Here is a 19,740-nt window from a genome sequence, read left to right on the forward strand (position 1 = left end):
CTACTGGCATATGTCAAGGGAACATTTTTTTATTTTTGTTTTTAAAATGGAAATGAGAGAGGTAGAAAGAGAAAACGTAGAAGTGGGGAGAGAGATTTTTCCTTTTATTTTTTTTCATTTTTAAATTAGAGATACGTTAGGATCACATATGAATTAGGCTTTAAAAAAAAAGCAAAATATAGTTTGTGCGGAGTTACTTTCCTACCCATGATTTTATTTTGTGATAGAAGACTAAATTATCTTTTCACCATCTTTTGGTTGACAAAAAAGGTTTTATTAGATAACAAACGCAATAATTGTCTTTTTAACGAACAATATTATCTATAATAAAAGGGAGGGGTGGACTTAGTTTTATAATGGGCTAATAATAATGTGGTTTAAATTCACATTTGACAGAATCAAATTTAAGACATGTTACTTATAAGTAAAAAAGAATATCACTAGACCGTAATAATAAGTGACACAACATTTATGAAATTATGTTTCTCAATGATATAAAATTTCTCCAACTACCTCTCAATCTAAGAATTAATATTTCTCTTTCATAATATTAGACTAGATAATAAAAATACATGGTATTACAATCATTGACATTTAAAAGACGTCAAGAATTGCCAATGCATTTAAGCTATTAGAAAAGAATAAATTGTAATAATGGTCATTTAATAAAAAATTCATTACTATTAATCTATTTATTCATTAAAACGTGTAGCTATGATCATTTTCTTCAACTTCTTCATAATTTTGTCAAAATGAGTTATGTTGAAATGACTATTGCTACAATTGAGTTATAGTTGAGAGACTATTTCTCTAATTGACTTAAAGTTGAGGGACAATTGCTCCAGTTGGATTAAAGTTGTGGGACCACCGGTAATGGATTTTTAGTTGAGGGACTGTAGCTGCATGTTTTAATTAGTTGAGAGATCAATAGTAATGAATTTTTAGTTGAAGGACTATTACTCCAATTGAGTTAAAGTTGATGAACTATTGATACGATTTACTCGTTAGAAAATGAGAAAACAATCAACAATATCAACATAATACATTAGAACAACTTTGACTCTAAGTAAACTTGTAACACAATAATCGAATGCAATGTTCATGGAACAAAAGCACACATGGTAAAAAGCTACATATTTACTATTTAGTATTTTACCATTTGCACGAAGTCGGCAGCGGCAATGGGTGGTTGTTGGTTATTAATAGACTAGTAGACGGGTGTTCCCACGTATGAGACACCGGAACGATACTAGAGAGAGAAAATATCTCTTGGCAGCATCAAAGTGACCGGCCACCGAGGTAACCGGTTGTTTAAAAATTTAAAAAATGTTAAAATATATATCCCATCCGCTTAAAATGGGTCTGAAATGTTCCCTCAGCCGTCCTATCGACACTCTCTCTCCTCTCCCTCTCTCTCTCTCTCTGGGAGCTTATGATATTCTCAGACTCTATATGCCTCTCTAGCTTATGGTTATAGAATCACAACACACACAGCTCAAACGACGCCGTTGAGATTTCCACTCTCAACCCCCCAATCGCCGCCGACTAATGCAAATTACTAGCCCGCTGGCTTAGGAAACGACGGCGTTGCCAGCTTCCTGTTTTACTTTCTCCGGCGATCGCCGACGCACCGTCTACTCTTTCTGTATTTCATGTTTGAGCTCCGATCACGTGCTTCCCGGTGTATGTTAGTGGTGTCTGATTCGGTAGATCCCCGCAGTCCGATTAGAGCCGGTGATCGACGGTCAGCTGAGTGGGGAGAGCTGAAGGTGTAGAGCCGGAGCTAAATTTGGAAGGACCAAATTTGATATAGATAAGAGGAGCTATGTTGGATCTTAATCTGAACGTCGTCGTTTCGGGGCCAAACGACGTCGAGTCGTGCGGCACCCAAATGGACGAGTCGGGGACGTCCAACTCGTCCGTTGTCAATGCCGACGCTTCCAGCACCAACGACGACTCGTGCTCCACACGCGCCGCCAGAAACGACGCCGTCACAACCTTCAACTTCGGTATTCTCAAGGTCCAGGGCGGAGACGAAGAAGAAAACGACGACGTTGCCGTGACCAAGGAGCTCTTTCCGGTCACCGGAGGCTTGAACAATTGGCCGGGGCAGGCTCACGGGCATGGGCAGTCCTCTTCATCGTCGCTTTTGGTGAGGAAGAATCTGATGGAGCTTGGGTTCGATCTTGGCGGCTCCGGGGAGGTCAGGTTGGTTCAACAGAAGCAACAACAACAACCAGCTGCGCCGCCGCCGCAGCAGCAGCAGGCGAAGAAGAGCAGGAGAGGGCCGAGGTCGCGTAGCTCTCAGTACAGAGGAGTCACCTTCTACAGAAGAACTGGTAGATGGGAGTCGCACATTTGGTTAGTCCAGTTTTGATTTACTTAATTTGGGTTTACTTAATTTAATTTAATTTTTGATGGGTTGGTTCCTTTTGAGTTGATTTCTTCATTTTGAATGCAATTATGCAAATGAATTTTTCCAAATTTGGTATTAATCCGATGTGTTAATTTGTTTTATTAATTTTTGATTGGGTGCAGGGACTGTGGGAAACAAGTGTATTTGGGTATGGATTTTTTACCTTGTCTATTTGATTGACTTGGATTAGTGTTACTAATCCAATTATTTGTCATGATTTTCTGTTTGGAAATTTTTTGATGAAAATTATGTGTTGGATTTTGACATATAGGTGGATTTGACACTGCTCATGCTGCGGCTAGGTAAAAAGCCTTGCTCATGTGTTTTGCTTGGATTTTCTTACTGTTTGGGAATTTAAATAATTTGATTATTGTGGGAACTGTTTGTATTATTGTTCTTAAATTGGGTTTTCCGAATTTAGAGCCTACGACCGAGCTGCGATTAAGTTCAGGGGAGTTGATGCTGATATCAATTACAACCTAAGTGATTATGAGGATGATATGAAACAGGTTGGATGATGAATATGTTTCTTTGTTAAATTTTGATTAATTTCGAATGGGGAGTGGGATCGGGTTTTAATCTTTTTATCTTAACCAATGAGCAGATGAAGAATTTGACCAAGGAAGAATTCGTGCACATACTACGTCGGCAGAGCACTGGCTTCTCAAGAGGCAGCTCCAGATATAGAGGGGTTACGCTGCACAAATGTGGTCGATGGGAAGCTCGAATGGGACAGTTCCTTGGAAAAAAGTGAGGAATCATTTTTATGGAGTTTTCAATTTTGTACTGAATAGTTTGGGTCTAGACCTTATAAGCATAGTGGCTTGGTTTGAACTTTGAGCTGAGAATTGGTTTCGAATTAATTCTCAATCAGTTGTCAGTCTTCTCTTTTCGTTGTCTGAAAAAAAAAGTCCAAGTGCGTATTTCAAAGAAAAAACAAATAAACATTGTGGGGACGGTGGTTTCATCATGGAGGTTACAATGCTTCATGCAGGTATATATATCTTGGGCTATTCGACAGCGAAGTAGAAGCTGCAAGGTCCTAATGTCATGAATTACGCTCTACCTGATTGAATTTATTACCCTGAATTCTCAACCTCATTAAGGTTCCATCCAACACATCTCTCCCTTTTGATTTTTCTGGAAATTAGGGCTTATGACAAGGCAGCGATCAAATGTAATGGAAGGGAAGCGATCACCAACTTTGAGCCAAGCACATATGAAGGGGAGATGATGTCCGAGGCTGGTAATGAAGGTATAGTTTTACAAGTAATTTTGCAGTAGTTGATTTATTGACGTCAGAAAAAAGTTAAAGAAATTCGTCTTCGTGGGATTGTACTTGATTTTTTTGTTCCTATAAAGCAGATGGCAATCACAATCTTGATCTGAATTTGGGGATATCTCCCCCCTCGTTTGGCACTGGTCAAAAGGAGGGCGAAGGGCATCTTCAGTTCCACTCCAACCCTTTTGACGTGCACAATGGAAAAAGGGTAAGATATAATTAGTTTGATACAATATCAGTTCCCTAAAAAAAAGATGGTTTCATCTTGAGAAGCCCCTAGTTCATAAAGTTCTTGAAGGGGCGGCCCTCTTGAAGGTTTTCCTAGTATTTTGTCTGGAAGGTTTTAAGGTTTTAAGGTTTTAGACAGTAAAATATCCTGTTGCCTATCCTAAATGTTTCTGAAATTCACTCGAATGAACTCGGAAAGTGAAAGAGGGAGTTGCGATAGAGTTCATCTGTTTTCTTTCTCCTAGCTGTCAAAATAAAATTAACGCTCATCAGTTTTTGGCTCTCCCTTTCTAGACATGCTCGGTAATGCTGCAGCATTTCACCCATATCTTGGTGCAAAAACTAAACATTCTCTTCTGACTTTGCAGATGGAGCACAATGTGAATGTAACGATGAGTGATCCACCCTTTAGAGGGCTAATGACATCAGATCACCCACCACCATTGTGGAACGGTGTATACCCTAGTTACTTTCCCAATCAGGTGAGTTTAAATGCTTTGTCTATAATGACACAACTTAAGTCCAATTCTATTAGCTTTATGACTTTGTTTTAATCCTTGGACCCTATGGGTACCCTTTTTTAAATAACCATCGTAGCTCAACCTGTACATACAATGTCATATTGATAGTGAACCTGAAGTTACCTGAGAACACAACTTTGTAGCTAAATTTAACTATGCTTTTGTGCAAACATAGTATATAGTAGGTTTGGATGGTTTGTGTTGTGTTCTATAAGAGATGGTAAATAGTAACATCGCTAAAGCAGTCCTGTTTTAAGTTCGTAGTTTCGTGGTTTATACAATATCAAAAACTTGGAATACTTTAAATTCTGAACTGTCTTAAGTTCTTAACCGACGCTTCTGAAATAAGAATCAAAACACTTGTTTCATGCAAAGAATGGTTTTTCCTGTTTAGCTCTTGTTTATGTGAGGCATGAGAGGAAGTTGCATTTCATAATTATATGAGATCTTATAGTAAATTGGGGAACGAGGATGAAGATATTATTTTTATTACATGACATACGAGGAATTTTTTAACGAAATTTGCTCTTGAAATCATTTATTTGTCAGGAAAGAGCAACAGAGAAGAGACTTGCATTAGGATCTCAAGGACCCCCCAACTGGGATTGGCAAATGCATGGCCAGGTTACCCCAATGCCACTGTTCTCAACTGCAGCATCATCAGGATTCTCATTTTCAGCTAACGCTCCAGCCGCTGCTGTTCACCCCTTACAACCCCCGAACCCAACAGCCCTCAATCTCTGTTTTGCTTCACCAGCCATGGCTGCCACCCACACATCTCAACAATAACATCACCAAGCAAAAGCTGCGGTAGCCTAAGTTCCCTTCAAATTCAGAGACCAACCGTAACAACAGGTGGCCTTCAGATTCTTTGCATGATCTAAATAGAGATTCATACATACACTGCAACTCGATTTCTGACTCCTTTTCCTGTCTTTACCACACTCAGTTGGATATATCGGTTCTGTTCCGTACCATTCCGTTGATTTGTATTTGTTCTCAGAAATATTTATAACTAACTTGAGCTCTCATGTAAAGTATCAAGTGGTTATTGTGGTACTTACCTAACTCTTGTTCAGAAAGAGATTCTTAATAGTGAACTCTTTTAAGATTGTTGTAGTCGAAGGTTTTATTTTTTAACGTAGGACTCAACTTTTCCAGCTTACATGGATTTTTGCTAAGAACAGTCGTCCACACGCTCTAAAAATGTGTGCGCAGTCAAGATACCGTCTGCGCCAAAAGCGTGATGGCGGTCTGTATTAGTACGGCTTATGCATTGGACATTCTTTAGTGATAGTTCTGTACATAATGCTTGATAGTGGGAAGAGGAACTAAATCGAGGGGGGGAATTATTTTCCGTTGCTTTGGAGTGAAAGCAAAGCTTGTAACAAAAGTTGACATGAAACTTCATTGCATCTTTCTGTCGGAAGGATTGTCCTTTGCATATGCTTCTTCGTGAACTCCTCCTTCGTAACAAATGTACATCTGGAGATGCTCTAATATAGTCACGTCTCTTCATCAAATTGCTTTGGCATATGTTAATATATGTTGATATGTGCATAACTTGGTTCGGTTGACGACAACAAGTTCATTAAGTGTTAGACGAAATATGTCAGAAAATAAACTAAATTTTTTTTGTGTGATTGACGCACTGTTTTTATCTAAAAAACTTAAAATCTTTAACATTCTACTCCTAGATTCGCCACTTGATCGGAACCATGTGTTTTTTTTTTGGTATTTTGGTTTTTTATGTTTTTGTGTTTTGTTTAATATGTCTAGACAAAAAAAAAAGTAAGTGGACATGCGATTCACATGAGAAGACAGAAAATTGGCCTTCAAAGCACATGTCGAATGATGTTACTGCTGCAGCACACAGGTGTCTGTCTATCTTTCAACGAAATTAGTGTTTTGTAAAAGACAACACACTTTTTGCAGAAAATGAAAAGACAAAACTGCCCACCCCATATAGGCATATACTATGTAGTTTGGACAAAAGCGAAAATGAGCATATTGTTGTTGTGTTATATGATCATCATTGTATCCTTTGCGTTGGAAGCCCTGCCTCCCTCCACTTGTACAAGATAAGCATCCCATCTTCCTCTCCCTCACCACCACCAAAATAGCACCCCAAAACTCATTATCTTTTGCATTTAGTATAAAGAACTTCCAACATTAAATAGGCTTTTTGAAAACCAAAAGCGTTTCTCACTGTGTTTGACGGAAAACCTAAAAGTGCTTCCAAGTTATACCTTTGCTTTCTAGAGAAGCACTTCTAACTGCTTTCCATGAAGTACTTGAATCCTTAATAAATGTCGATATTTTTTCAAAAAATAGAGCTTATAAACAGAAGTACTTCTTATAAAAGCAACTTTAAACAGACTAGTTAGTCTTAATTAGTTACTACAACTTGCTTACTGCTCCGACAATAGCTAAGATCGAATTTTTGTATCCATAAATTAGATTAGAATATCGTTTTTCCAACCCTTCATTTCTTTCTCACATCAAAGTTTGTGCCAAAGTGGAGGACCCAATTGGGTTCTTACTATGATCTACTGTCCCACCTAAATTTGGTCGATTTGAAATGTTGGGTTAATTGGCAAGTGATTTTAAAATTATTTAGATAAGAGCATTTGTCTTTACATCTGAAATTTTGTGCTGTGTTCAAATTTCTCTTCATTAACGTAGATATCTTATTGTTTGTTAGGAAAAATAAAAATGAAATGTTGGGTACTCTTAGACAAACATTAAATACGTGGCATTGAGTAGGACAACCCAATTAGTGGAAGACTGTGGACGCTGTTGTGGGGCTTGGTGGGTGAGATTTCACTTTCCAAAAACAAAGAGCATACGTGCTGAGATCGTAGAGGTACTGTTGAGGAATAGTTAAACTACATGTCGTCTTTCTCAAAGTTGTCCAAAATGATTGATTGTGGTCCCCCTGCCACTTGCTATATATACTCCAAGATACACGTGTGCCGACGCAATTTCCAACGGTTTTGTTCCTGCCACTACTGTAAGTATTTTTCTATACTTATATACCCAAAACGAGTCTAATACTTAATTATTACCGACATACCGTATAAAGAATAGAAAAGTACCAAGGAGACTCTCTCAAGGATATGAGATGACGGAGATTCTGCGGAAATGCTCACTTAAAGAGTCTCCTTAGCATTTCTCTAAATAATATCATAAAAACAATTCAGTCTTTATAATTCTCTCTTGTTTCAATTCTGACAATTTGATGCCTATAATTTTCTAATTGTTATTAGTTAAAGAAACAAAAGATTTAACCACAGCAAGTGATCCAATGACAAGGACGCGAATTCCGACTCCTAAAAATACAAAAAAAAACAAAGAGATCCTGGGTTCAAGGCTTCATGCTGGTGTGTCTTCTTGATTGTGGCTAGAGAGGCTAAAGTGCCGCTTTGAGTCTTCACGACCTCAAAAACAAGTGAATAACCATGGTTTGCCACCGGTTATTCCCCTTTTAAAAAAAAAAAGAACAATTAGATTTAATCCCCCCATTTATTCAACTCCCCTTCCCTTCGGTGGATAAAACAAAATAAAAATCGAAATTATCAACGCAAAAATAAATAACCCTCCTTGTTCCAAACATAGCATGTTTAACATCCTAAATTGTTAGAACCCGAGCTCTGCGTCTTCAGTATTGTATACGAAATTCACTTGTTATTTCACATCACAATCAATTACACAACCTTTCATCTTACAGATCTTCCCTATACATTCACCAGCATCTTACTCACCAAGCAATCATCCAACAGTCCAACAGAACACACTCAGCAACAATTCCTAACAATATAACCGACTACCAACTAATCTAGCCATCTTGGCCGTACATTTGGACAACCCTGATGATGCCACCTGGCATCATAACATAAATCAGCGTATATAAGTAGAGCCAAAGGCATTTACTAACTGGTTGATTACATGGGCAACGCTCAATAACATGTCAATGAGCTTGTCCTCATTGTCCACACCTGACCACGTGCAACGCCGAACGGCCACAAAGTGACCGAGGAGGCCGTCTCATGTAAAAATAGGCCACAAAGTAGGCAAGGCTCGAAGAGAATTCCGACCGGTAGTTGTACCACAATCTCGAATCAGCCCAAAAGCTACAGCACAAGCGGATCGAAGACGGTACAGCAGCTTGTAATGATAAAAGGTACAAACACATCTATCTTCCATTCTATCACATGTACGGGAAAATATGTCGATTTCCCGGCAACAAACTGCTGCATCAAAACCCACATCATGAACTAGAGAAAGAAAAGAAAGCTCTACGTATATGCAACTCAATCGACAAAATATAAATACAAAGCTTTCTATTTTGTTCAGAAAACCACCAACAAGAATTAAGTTTATATACTGAATTTCGTTACTCGGAATATAATTGGATGAAACGAATTACTTTTTAATTCCAATCACTCATAATTTCTGGTCTCAAACTTTGCAACGCACAATACAAACAGAGAAGCAAAAGGAGAAAGAAGAAAAAAAAAAGAGGTGTAATTTATTTATATCCGTTTTATCATGTTAAACAGTTAACGCGGTATTAAACTCCCAAAAAGGGCCAGCCAGATTTCATCCATCTAGTTGTGAGAGCAACAATCAAATATCAGTACAGCAGGGAGTTGAATACTCATCATCGGGATGATCAGCCGATCGGAAATTGACCATATACAGCAACCCACAGTACAATCTTAGCATCAAGCATTTATCGCCCCACCTGCAAATGCATAGAGGGTGGAATACAAGATTAAGTAATCCACACCAATTTATAACGCAGCACTTCTACAAACAGAAACAAAAGCAGGCTTGCAGGCCACAGATTCTCACCGCAAGAGAGAAGAAAGCGAGCATCTCTGGTTGCAATTGAAAACAAAGTGTAGAAGGAAACCACTGAATGACAATAACAAAGTGTGCAGCAATTACCCTTTTAAAGTACACAGGGTCCTCTAGAATTATAGATTACTTTTTAGGGAAAAAAATAGATGGACACGACCGACCCCATAACCCTGCCAGCAAAAAATTAGTTCCATGCCTCTACTCTAGATGCCCATGGCAACCAAGTAACCAACTAGTACAATTAAATCTGTTTAGATACCAAAAAGAAAAGCTTAAGTATTTAATTCTTACCTGCAGGATTACAGACCCCAAAAGTACGGGGAGTTTGACCCAACATTACGCTGCGGAGAGCAAGACCAGTTATGAGTCAGTCCCATCCTTAAGCACAAGGTCACAACACCACACGGCCCTCGGTTCCTCCACTTGAACATTCCTCAAGCCATGGAAAGCTATTATTTTGCATTATTACATCCCAAATGTTCTATTATACAGATCGCCTGAACTGGGCATCCGAAACTTTGATTCTTCATAACCAGAATAAAACTTGTTGAATCCTAGTCTCTCATTTCTCAGGAGCTCTGCCATACTTACATTGCTTCCACCCTGGACCTCATTCCACCCATCCCAGTGGCCATTTGACATGACCCGGTTTCTGGACTGTTGGAGGGACATTTGAGAAAAAGGAGAAAGATTGCTAGCCTGGGACTGCTCCAAAAGCCTTGAGGAGATCCCATAAGAATCATTGACGTGAGAAAAACCATCCCCAAAATCAGGATATCTAAGGTTTTGTTGTGGGGCGAGTGATCTTTGCATCAATAGTTGAAGCCTTGCATCGTTTTCATACCCACTCAACTGCGAAGGAAAATTTGATCTCATTTCTAGGCCTGGGTTGTTAAGCCCACCTTGCAGTCTCCCCTTACCAACTGCCAATATAGCAGGATCCATAAACTCAATATCTGCAGAGCTCCCAATATTTCCATTTGCCTGAGGTTGATATGCGTTTCTCAACAAAGTTGAAGTACCATACATATGATTCCCTGAGAAGTAGATAATGAAATCAACGCTTAAACTGTTAAACATGTACAAGGAAATGCATTAGTAAGACTAAAACTAAAATGTATTTGTTAACCAACCAGACATAGTGTCAAAATCCTGATCCACTCTCTCATGAGAAGTAAAGCCCGGAGGTGGTGCCCTGCTTGGCACAGAGAATCCAGGAGGAGCAGAAATTTGAGCCCTTGAAACCGCTGAAAGATACAAATAGGGTCAGAAACTAAACTAAGCATTAGAATGACCTCGGGGGCAGCACAAAAGAACAAAGTAAAATGGAACCACAATAACAACAATCAGCACAGACAACTAAGGTTAAACCAAATTTCAAGTATTAGCAGAATAAAAAAAATAAAAGGAATTTGCACAAAAAAACCAGAACTGTCAATCAACACCACTGACATATTAAAGCATGTATAATGTGTTGGGCAAGGGCTGGAGTCTAGATCCAAAATCTAGCCCCTCAAAATGATGATATAACCTACCAATATATTTTTGGTCCTAGAATGGAAGGGCTAGAGACTAGAATTCAAAATGTTAAGTGGGTTCCACGCTGCCCAAGTCTTGGGCTTGGGCAAGTTTGGCTTCACAAGGTGCTTAGGCTTCAATTTGACTAGGCAACTTATGTTGGCAACTTGGGTTAGAAGTTGTTTTTTTTCAATTTTGGGCAAGATTATCAATTTGCCTAGGCCATGAGGCTCCCTAGATATGCTCCGACAATGCAAAGGTTTGAATATGGACTTTAAAAGAATTTCAATTGCTAAACAGTGAAGGATCTACTTTCTCACACCACTATTGAAGATGGAAACAATAGACCACACAATAAGTATAAAAGATAAACCAAAAAAGAAACACTCTCAGACATTAGCAAAAAGGACTCGGCCAGAGTGTTAGAAGGCGGGATAAGAATATATCAATGAGTGACATGGGAGAGCAGATGATGAAAGGGATCAATAACAATAATCTTGAGTTCATACAAAATGCAAGCCCACTGAACATCAAGAAAGAACATCACCATAAGATATGACGACCCAACAAAATCTTTAACATTATATGAGGCACAAAAAGAAACACATAACAAAACAAATGGAAGGCAGCAAATAACGTGAAGCTCAATAAATATGAAATAGAAGAGAGTTTTCCATAAATCCAGACAATACTCACCAGAAAGCTTGTTAGAAGAGAATGCTAAATGATTTCTGGCATGACTTTCAGATTCTTCAAAAGTACTAGATGGGAAACCATTACCAATTCCTAGATTATCCAAATATAAATCTCTATTTTCAGAAAAGCCCTGATGGAATGACTGGTTATTAGAAAACTGCCCATCGACATTCAGAGATGACTGTAAATCAAATGCTTGATTTTTAGCATCCTCCTGTCTTGCAAAAGAGAATCTGGACTGATTATTATTTTGTACTTTCCAAGGACTTGACATTTTGAGCGCTCCAGACTGTTTATCAGTTTCACCCAACAATTTGGAGAAATGCTGTGGTGATGTTAGTGAATCATCCCATGTGTCAAAGTCCATCGATAATATATTTGAGATTATGCTACTCTCTCCCTTGTCAGCAGCAGTACTGAAATCAGGATTTGCTGCATCATCCAGGAATCTTCCAGTGTGCTTCCCTGGGACTTCATTTGGAAGAGGATAGGGATGCTCCAATGGCCTTCCTGAACCAGAAGATCTGGTTACCATGTTTTCAGGGTAACCATTAGATAAAAGTGAACTATCCCCAACTTTGTTATCTACAAATAGACAATCAGCATTGGAATAAACCGCACCATAAGCCTCATTATGCAACAAAGGGGGCCTAGAGTGATTTGGAGCATGTACTGTATTAGGCAAACTAGGCATATATGTTGACCGACTCACTTCTGGATCCTTGAGTCTTTGATTGTCAAAAGATAGTACATCCTCCTCCACTTCAGAAGATGTACTTGGCACTGGTTGGGGTTGTGACTCTAACATCCAGTTGGATTGTTCCTTTGTAATACACACCCCATTAACCGATGTGACAGCTTTCTCACCAGTTGATGGAGGATCTCTAGACTGCTCAGCACAATATTGTTGGTCCCGAGGCGATTTAATAAAGGAGTTATCTGAAGGTGAACTCTTAGATCTGGCTATACTGGAATTTTCAACCTTGGTATTTCTATCAATGCTCATTAAATGGATATCAGAGCATAAGTTTTGGACCACTTCTTCAGTGGAAACAATGTTTTCTTTTTCATGAGCGGAACTGTATGATAGATGGTTGGTAGGATTGCTAATGTTTGGCTGCATGCTACTGCCTCTATCATTTTCCTTGGATACAGATGTCGCCAATAACTGGTTGCTAACATTAACAGAAGCAGAACCTTCATCAGGTGCAGCAGGTACGTCAGACAGATCATTTTGACAATCCACACCACTATGCTGTTTCACAATCTTCAATGATTCTGGTTTACATTTAGCATGCAAAGTCTGACTTTCTTCATTTAATGCTGACATCTTTCCTCCATCACTATGCACTGTAGATGACTGAACAGAAGCACCAGTTGCTGCAGAATATGGCAATGTGCTTCTGACTGTATCAGGTTTCTGTTTAGAATGTCCATTTGAACTTATTATATGTGTAGCTGGTGGTTGGCAGTTTGAACCACGTGTTCCCCTGCAATGTGCATTCAGTACATTTAGAATTTTTTATTATAATCATAAAACAATGTGAAGGCCATAAACAAATAACCAAATACTACCATGAGGCTGCAGCTGGGAGAGCAATAGATCTACCAGAGCTTCCATTTGGAGGAGAACCTCTAATAAGACTTCCAGTATTCTGCCAAGTTAAGAGAGAGGAGGGGAGATCAGAACAAGGAAATATGACTCAAACTTGCAACTTTTAACCAGCTATTACTGAATCTTAAATATCCAAAAAGCCTAAACTTGGAAAATAAAAAAAATAAAAAAAAGCCAACAGTAATGATGCCAACCAGCTTATTATTACAATCCATAAGTTTCCAACTTAAATATGACACTTACACTTGATCCATTTTTAATAATTGGTCCTGCGGCAGAAGCAGAACTTGTGTTGCAATAATCATCTAGTGGTGGAGGCAAAACACTCCCCGAACGCCGTTGCATACTGTTTGCTGTACCAGTAATTTGTTGTACCCTACTCCTTCGAACAGTTATGCAATTATTAATCATCCAAGGAAAACACCATGTAAAGTTTATTGGAAAACACAGATCAAGAGAAAATATATATATAAATAAAAGTTGAAGGAAATGTTGGAAGCTATTAGAGCTATTTAAGGTATAATATATTTCTCACATTCAGTTCCACATATATCTTCAGTGATCATATTATGAATGAACTTTTGAATTTCAATGCAGTGAAAGAAGGGCCTATATCAATATTTATGGGATGGGTTTATATGTGAATGCTCATCATTCGTATAAACACCACGAAAAGCATTAAGCTAAATAAAGGTGTTTATGTACAAAAGAGATCGCAGGTTACTATTCTAGACTTATTGCAAGTGTTATAGCTTCAGAAGAGCATACACATTGTACCTCACAACTTTTTTTAATGCTTCTTGAGGAAAAGAAAGATTTTTTAAGGCTCATCTCATCGATAACATACTTCTAGCATAAGCTTTGGAAAATTAAGCAGTAATAAATAACTCTTCCAAAAACCTCCTGATAGATTATACAATCAACAAGGGCAGAAATTAACAAAAAAATTGGCCAGGGTAGAGAACTAAATACCTAGTGTATGCAGAAATTATTTCATCTTTAGTGAAACTATCCTCCTGAGACCCAACCTCATGCAGATACAAACAATCAGGATTGGTGCAAGGCTGGAAATAACAAAAAGTCAATCCTCAACTAGATTCTTTCAAATTCAACCAAGCTACATGACACAAAATTCCATTAGACAGACGGATCAAGTAATGATTCATACCACATTCCTCAGCCATGCATGACAATATTTTGTGGTCCCAAAGCAAGCCCTGGAAAAAACATATCAGGATTAATATAATGCCAACTTGTTGAGAGAACAAATTTAAATTACTATAAGCATGCATGTACCTCAAAGATCTACCATCCAAGAGGAACCCATGTACATTTTGAATACAACGAACCGCTTCCTCCTCTTTTGAGTATGTAATATATCTGCGCATAAAGAAACATTGAGAAAAGACACTAAGCACACAGGCTATCAGAAGAGTGCAAAAACTCAATGCTAAATTGGAGATAGGAGATCAAAAATCAAACATTACATCAGTTAAACCAAAAGACACTTGCTGAATGTACTTTACATCAGGGGGGAACTAACACTGACTGTAAACAAGCATGTTAACATAGTGTTAAATTCAATTTAAACAAAAAATATTTTCGATACTAGGAATCAATCAGATTGTATTCACTCATTTAGTTTCAGGTAACAGTTAAATGTAAAAGTGGAGATCAAAATACTAAAAAATTGCAAAAAAAAAAAAACCACTTTGTTTTCTATTAAAGGGAAAATGGTAAGTTTGGTTTTCAAAACGCCAAAAAAACTGTTTTAAGTTATTAACTGAAACTAAAACATAAAGCACTGTTGATTAGACTAAAACTGAGAAGAGGATTGTTACACTTCCAAATTTCAATAAGTTTTTGTAACCTAATCTAAATTTCTTAAGTAACAAGTACATCATTAAAAAACAAACTTCTGAGCTAATTACAGAAATAGTAGGATGAGCTGTATAAACAAACTCTATAAGACGTGTCAATGGACGAAAATTAACCAAACATCATTTATGCAACAAAAGTACTTTAGTGCCGGACATGATTAAAACAGGTTTACTTACACACTACATGTATTGTTTGGAAATTGCTGAATGACGCCAGCTGCTGTTCGAGACATGGAAACTTTTTGAACCTTCCCATACTGACCAAAATATTCTTTGCGCTGCAGAAGCTGCATAACAGATGCTTAAAAAATAGTGAGTCTTTACAAGCCAAAACAAAGAAATGAGCTAGAAGCGCACTAACATGTCCAACAGAGAGAGGGAAAATTACATCTTCATCTGCCAGATTAAGAGGCAACCCAACTATGTAAACGAGGTTCCGTTGAATCACTCGCACACTAGTGAGCTGCTTCCGCCCTTCAGCAGATTTGACTTTTGCCTTCTGAGATTTCATCTTTTTCTCAGTGTTGATTTCTAAAACCAGCCTGTGGGCAAAGATAGATTGAGAACGTTACAAGCAATAGAAAAACAGATGTTTCTTATCACAATACAGTTGGAAGCAATTATCTATCTAATGAAATGAAAGATGGCTCATGGATTAACAACCTCTCACACTTTCCAGCTGTTCCTACAATCTTTTCCTTGTCATAAGGAGTGCGGCATGCAGGACACCGCCCATCTGTCTCATCCTTCTCAGCCATGTCCATTATGTGGTGCCAACACCAAACACATATCTGTGATCAAGTAGAAAGTTTCTACATTATGCAATCACGATAATACAATACGTGCAAAACTTACACCTCTCAAAGTACACAAAAAGAAACATAGATTCACAATTAACAATTGCAAACACGCATTTACAATTCAGAATCCACAGAAGCAAAGCGCGGAGGGAGGAAGGGATCATCCAAAATATCAATGGCACACATTTGGAATAGGTTCAGGGCTTCAGAATAAATAAATAAATAAAGACACACACTGACCCAGATACAATCATACAAGTAAGGGGAAAGCAACCCTCAAACAGCCAAATCTGTCCAACTTTGAAAGGAAATGAGGGATGGCAAAAAGCAATGTTTGATACTTTAACGCTGTCCTCAATCCAACTACTCAAGAAGGTTACATAAGGTGAATTATATTTTGTTCTTCATCCCTTTCCATCAAATTTCACCCCCTTATCTTCCCTAAGTTTCTATCCTGTACATCCATCCCAACAAACAAATTGTGAAAGATTAACTTTATCAAAAGAAACTGTTTACTTCTCCAACAGTGGAAAAAAGAGTTTCAAATATCACTGAATCAAGATGAAGGGTACACTGCATATACAGGAACACTCACATTACTAGAACTTCCTCCACTAAAGCCACGAAACAACAAAGACCACTTCTTAAGTTTGGAAAGGAGGGACCAACACAGATTCCAGAAAACATTTCTACAGAAGCATAAGACATTTGTGGAACATATACAAATAAAAAACCAGTACAAATACTAAAGTTGGATAAACAGAATTTACACAATGAAGAACTGGACCCAATCTAGTGGGGTCAAATGTTTTTCATTAGTATTAGTGGTCGACTATACAGAGACTCAATAATGCTTTGCATCGCCATGTTCAGGAATAATCTTATAAATTCCTTCATCTTGCCACTAAACTTCTGAACTGGTAAACTCACATAGGGCTGTTATGTTATGTGTCAAAAAGAGATCACAATTAGTTAACCAAATAGATTAGAATTTCAAAAGCTTATATGATTATTCAATCAGAAGTGAATAGCCAAATGACAATGAGTAATGATTCAGTTCAAAATCCATCAATGGCACTATCTAGAAAAAGGGAACAATTATCCACCAAACCTCCCTCCAACAGCCAGATATATATATATATATATATATATATATATATATATATATATATATATATATAGAGAGAGAGAGAGAGAGAGAGAGAGAGAGAGAGAGAGGGTTAGTGTCCCAGACCTCATAACCACATTTGCATGGCTTCAATTGCTGATCTGTCAAATCCATCTCCTCCGCACAAAGAGGGCAAGTCTTTTCTCCCTGGTCACTCATGATTACCTTAAAAATATTTCAAAACAGTGTTAGTAGAAAAACAAATGGACAAGACTCAATGCAACCATATCACAGCGACATATCTTAGTAGGCATGCCAAATAAAAAGCAAAAGAGACATCAGAAATCGCACATAAATTCAAGGGTGGTGCTACTCACACAACCCTCTCAATTTTTGGCCATTGGATCGAATTCATTCAAGTGAATTGAAGAAGATCAATGAACAAAAATTAATAAGGGTGTGTGGGAGGTAAAAGGGGGTGTGTGAATAGCACTACTCTAAATTCAAATGTTTAAATGCAAGAAAAAATTAAGCAGAAGGTATGTTATAAATATGACAATTAGGAACCTAACAGAGAAGGACTCGACACAAACACAATTCAAAAATTTCCTGTAATTACTTTTCCAACCATGAAAAATGAAGCAAACGTTGAATGTACCAGCTCAAAGTCAACCTATTCACATTATTTTACCACAAGAGTTTGCATCGTTGTAGAAGAATCACTCACTCATTCATTTATATGTATTCACATTGCGGAAACAGCCATATACAAGTAGCAATTACTTTAAAAAAATTCAGAAAACTGGCAAAACCCTAGAAAAATCCCGATCGCAGTAAACCAGACTAGCATAATTGAGCTCGCAACAGTCTGCAAAATCCCCAAACTGAAACCCTACAACCCGATTAATTAATCTAGCGCCATTTTTACATTAACAAACTCAAAATTCAATTCTGTCCCCACAACTCAAATCAGATCAGAATCCACAGCAAAGCAGATCAAAATCCAGTACTAATTACAACAAAACAAACGCAAAATTTGAAAAACATTAATACAAAACACACAATAATCATCAAATTAAAGCAAAATACACAATTAAAAACCTAATCGGAATGGTTGACATGCAACAGAAGGAACGATGCAAATGGACATCAATCAGACAGCTATAGCCACCGACGAATCAACCAAACAAACTAATTTCAATAGAAAAATCGAAATTTAATCCATTTTTACATAAAATGGTAAAAATAATTAGGGATCTGGGAGATTGAACGGAATGATGATGGGAGAAAGGAGATTAGGGTTACAGAAGAGACAGAAAGAGCGAGCAGAGAGAGGAGACTTACAGTTGGGGATCGAGAAGAAGAGGACGAATCTGTAAGGATGAGATTGTGGTGTGAGGATCGCAACGCAGGAAGAGAGGGAGGGAGAGAGAAACAGAGGAGATGGAGAGAGAGAGAGAGAGAAGGACTTGTGAGAGAAGGGCTTGTTTGGATGATGGGCTATTTGGCAGCTATGCGCGTCGCTGTCAATTAAATATTATCGAGTTCCGAAAAACGCCCTCGGCTTTTGATTTAACTACCGACATTGACCTTTCCTTTGTTGCCTGGCCAACGTTGGCTTTTTGTTTTCCTCTTTACTTTTCCGGTTTTGTCGAACTTTGGGTTGGGAACCTCCCTTCTTCTGTTCGTCTTTTTGTTTTATTATTATCTTTATAAAATGATATTATCTATATTAAGAGATGGATAGTGAGCTAAACTTCAAAAAGAATTAGTAAAAATGTGATTTAAATTTATCGAAGATCAAACATAAGACCTTGCATTACAAGTGGAGAGAAAAACCAGTACTAAGTGGATGTTCATCTTTTTATTTTTATTTTCAGTTTTTGTTTTTTAATTAGGTGGTGTGTTGGATTTTTGGCGTGTATGTATTTGGTATTTATCCACCCAATAAGATCCCACTTATTTTGTTTACATTTCTAGTTTTTTTGGTACGTTACAAAAGGAAAATATGACATTTGGAATTCTTTCTTTTCTAACAAAAATTCAGTGAATTGAATCATCACACAGTGTAGAAAATGTTATTTTGAGATCTTCACTTATAGATGCATAAGTCATTTGTAAGTTACATATTACATGTACAAAGTAAACTTGACATGCTTTGTATTGACGGGATTTTGAACACAAGATGTGGCGGTTAAGTCTTCAACTTCATCACTTAGTTTGGTAGAACCGTAGAGGCCTCTTCATATATGTTCAATAAATTATTACTCATTCTAACTCATTTTAAACACTATGTCCTCTAAAAGTTGAAATAGTGGACTGACCATATCTTTAGTGATACAAAAACACAATTAGCAGTAGTTTTATTTTGAAGGGAGAATCGATCTAAATCTAATCATAGGAGTTGTTATTAGCACTCTACCGTAGATAATGTATAATATTGTCAATGTCTGTAATTTCAGTTCGTTTTTAAAATCCTTGGCTTAAGTAAAGACAATGACTTTGATGAGGTATGAAAATCTATCAACAATTTAGTGGCAAGGATTAATCCTCACTTTTAAGAGTGATTAGCTCCTTGATCTTTCAGTATAATTGAAGTTTCAACATGTTATAACATTTTCACAAAATATTTGTAGAAATCTCATGATTAGGAATGCAAATTCGGCCGAAATGGTGTGATCCAAAACTAAAATTTCATGTATGGTAACCAAATTTCACCGGCCCAAAGAGGACGCTAAGGCCATCTCCAACCGAAGGCTAGCCAGATGGCTCGTTTTAGCCCTCTGGCCTTCCAAGAAATTAATATTTTA

The 19,740-nt window shown here is 37.6% G+C and overlaps 2 protein-coding genes across 8 annotated transcripts; one reads left to right on the plus strand and one right to left on the minus strand.

Annotated features, from left to right (window-relative positions):
• The first annotated feature begins 1,230 nt into the window (after positions 1-1,230).
• LOC103447831 (ethylene-responsive transcription factor RAP2-7) lies at positions 1,231-5,566 on the plus strand. Of its 2 annotated transcripts, XM_008387032.4 has the most exons (10): positions 1,359-2,361; positions 2,539-2,564; positions 2,688-2,718; positions 2,838-2,925; positions 3,021-3,166; positions 3,411-3,455; positions 3,568-3,671; positions 3,782-3,906; positions 4,295-4,408; positions 4,997-5,566. In XM_008387032.4, the coding sequence occupies exons 1-10, from the start codon at positions 1,826-1,828 to the stop codon at positions 5,234-5,236; spliced, it is 1,455 nt and encodes a 484-aa protein (XP_008385254.2). In that variant the 5' UTR covers positions 1,359-1,825; the 3' UTR covers positions 5,237-5,566. The 2 variants fall into 2 exon arrangements, with proteins under 2 accessions (XP_028944297.1, XP_008385254.2); XM_029088464.2 differs by lacking the exon at positions 3,411-3,455 and having other exon boundaries at positions 1,231-2,361.
• Positions 5,567-8,858: 3,292 nt separating this feature from the next.
• Positions 8,859-18,430, minus strand: LOC103447830 (uncharacterized). 6 transcript variants are annotated; one of them, XM_070807723.1, is made up of 15 exons: positions 18,275-18,430; positions 17,057-17,155; positions 15,686-15,813; positions 15,411-15,564; positions 15,200-15,309; positions 14,439-14,522; positions 14,311-14,359; positions 14,115-14,206; positions 13,386-13,518; positions 13,103-13,182; positions 11,528-13,017; positions 10,447-10,560; positions 9,605-10,350; positions 9,305-9,367; positions 8,859-9,194 (listed from the first exon to the last, which is right to left on the minus strand). In XM_070807723.1, the coding sequence occupies exons 2-13, from the start codon at positions 17,147-17,149 to the stop codon at positions 9,779-9,781; spliced, it is 3,099 nt and encodes a 1,032-aa protein (XP_070663824.1). In that variant the 5' UTR covers positions 17,150-17,155; positions 18,275-18,430; the 3' UTR covers positions 8,859-9,194; positions 9,305-9,367; positions 9,605-9,778. The 6 variants fall into 6 exon arrangements, with proteins under 6 accessions (XP_070663824.1, XP_070663825.1, XP_070663821.1 ...); XM_070807724.1 differs by having other exon boundaries at positions 9,305-9,483; XM_070807720.1 differs by having other exon boundaries at positions 13,386-13,524.
• Between the last annotated feature and the right edge of the window lie 1,310 nt (positions 18,431-19,740).

This window comes from Malus domestica, chromosome 11, assembly GCF_042453785.1.
Source record: "Malus domestica chromosome 11, GDT2T_hap1".
Lineage (NCBI taxonomy): Eukaryota > Viridiplantae > Streptophyta > Magnoliopsida > Rosales > Rosaceae > Malus > Malus domestica.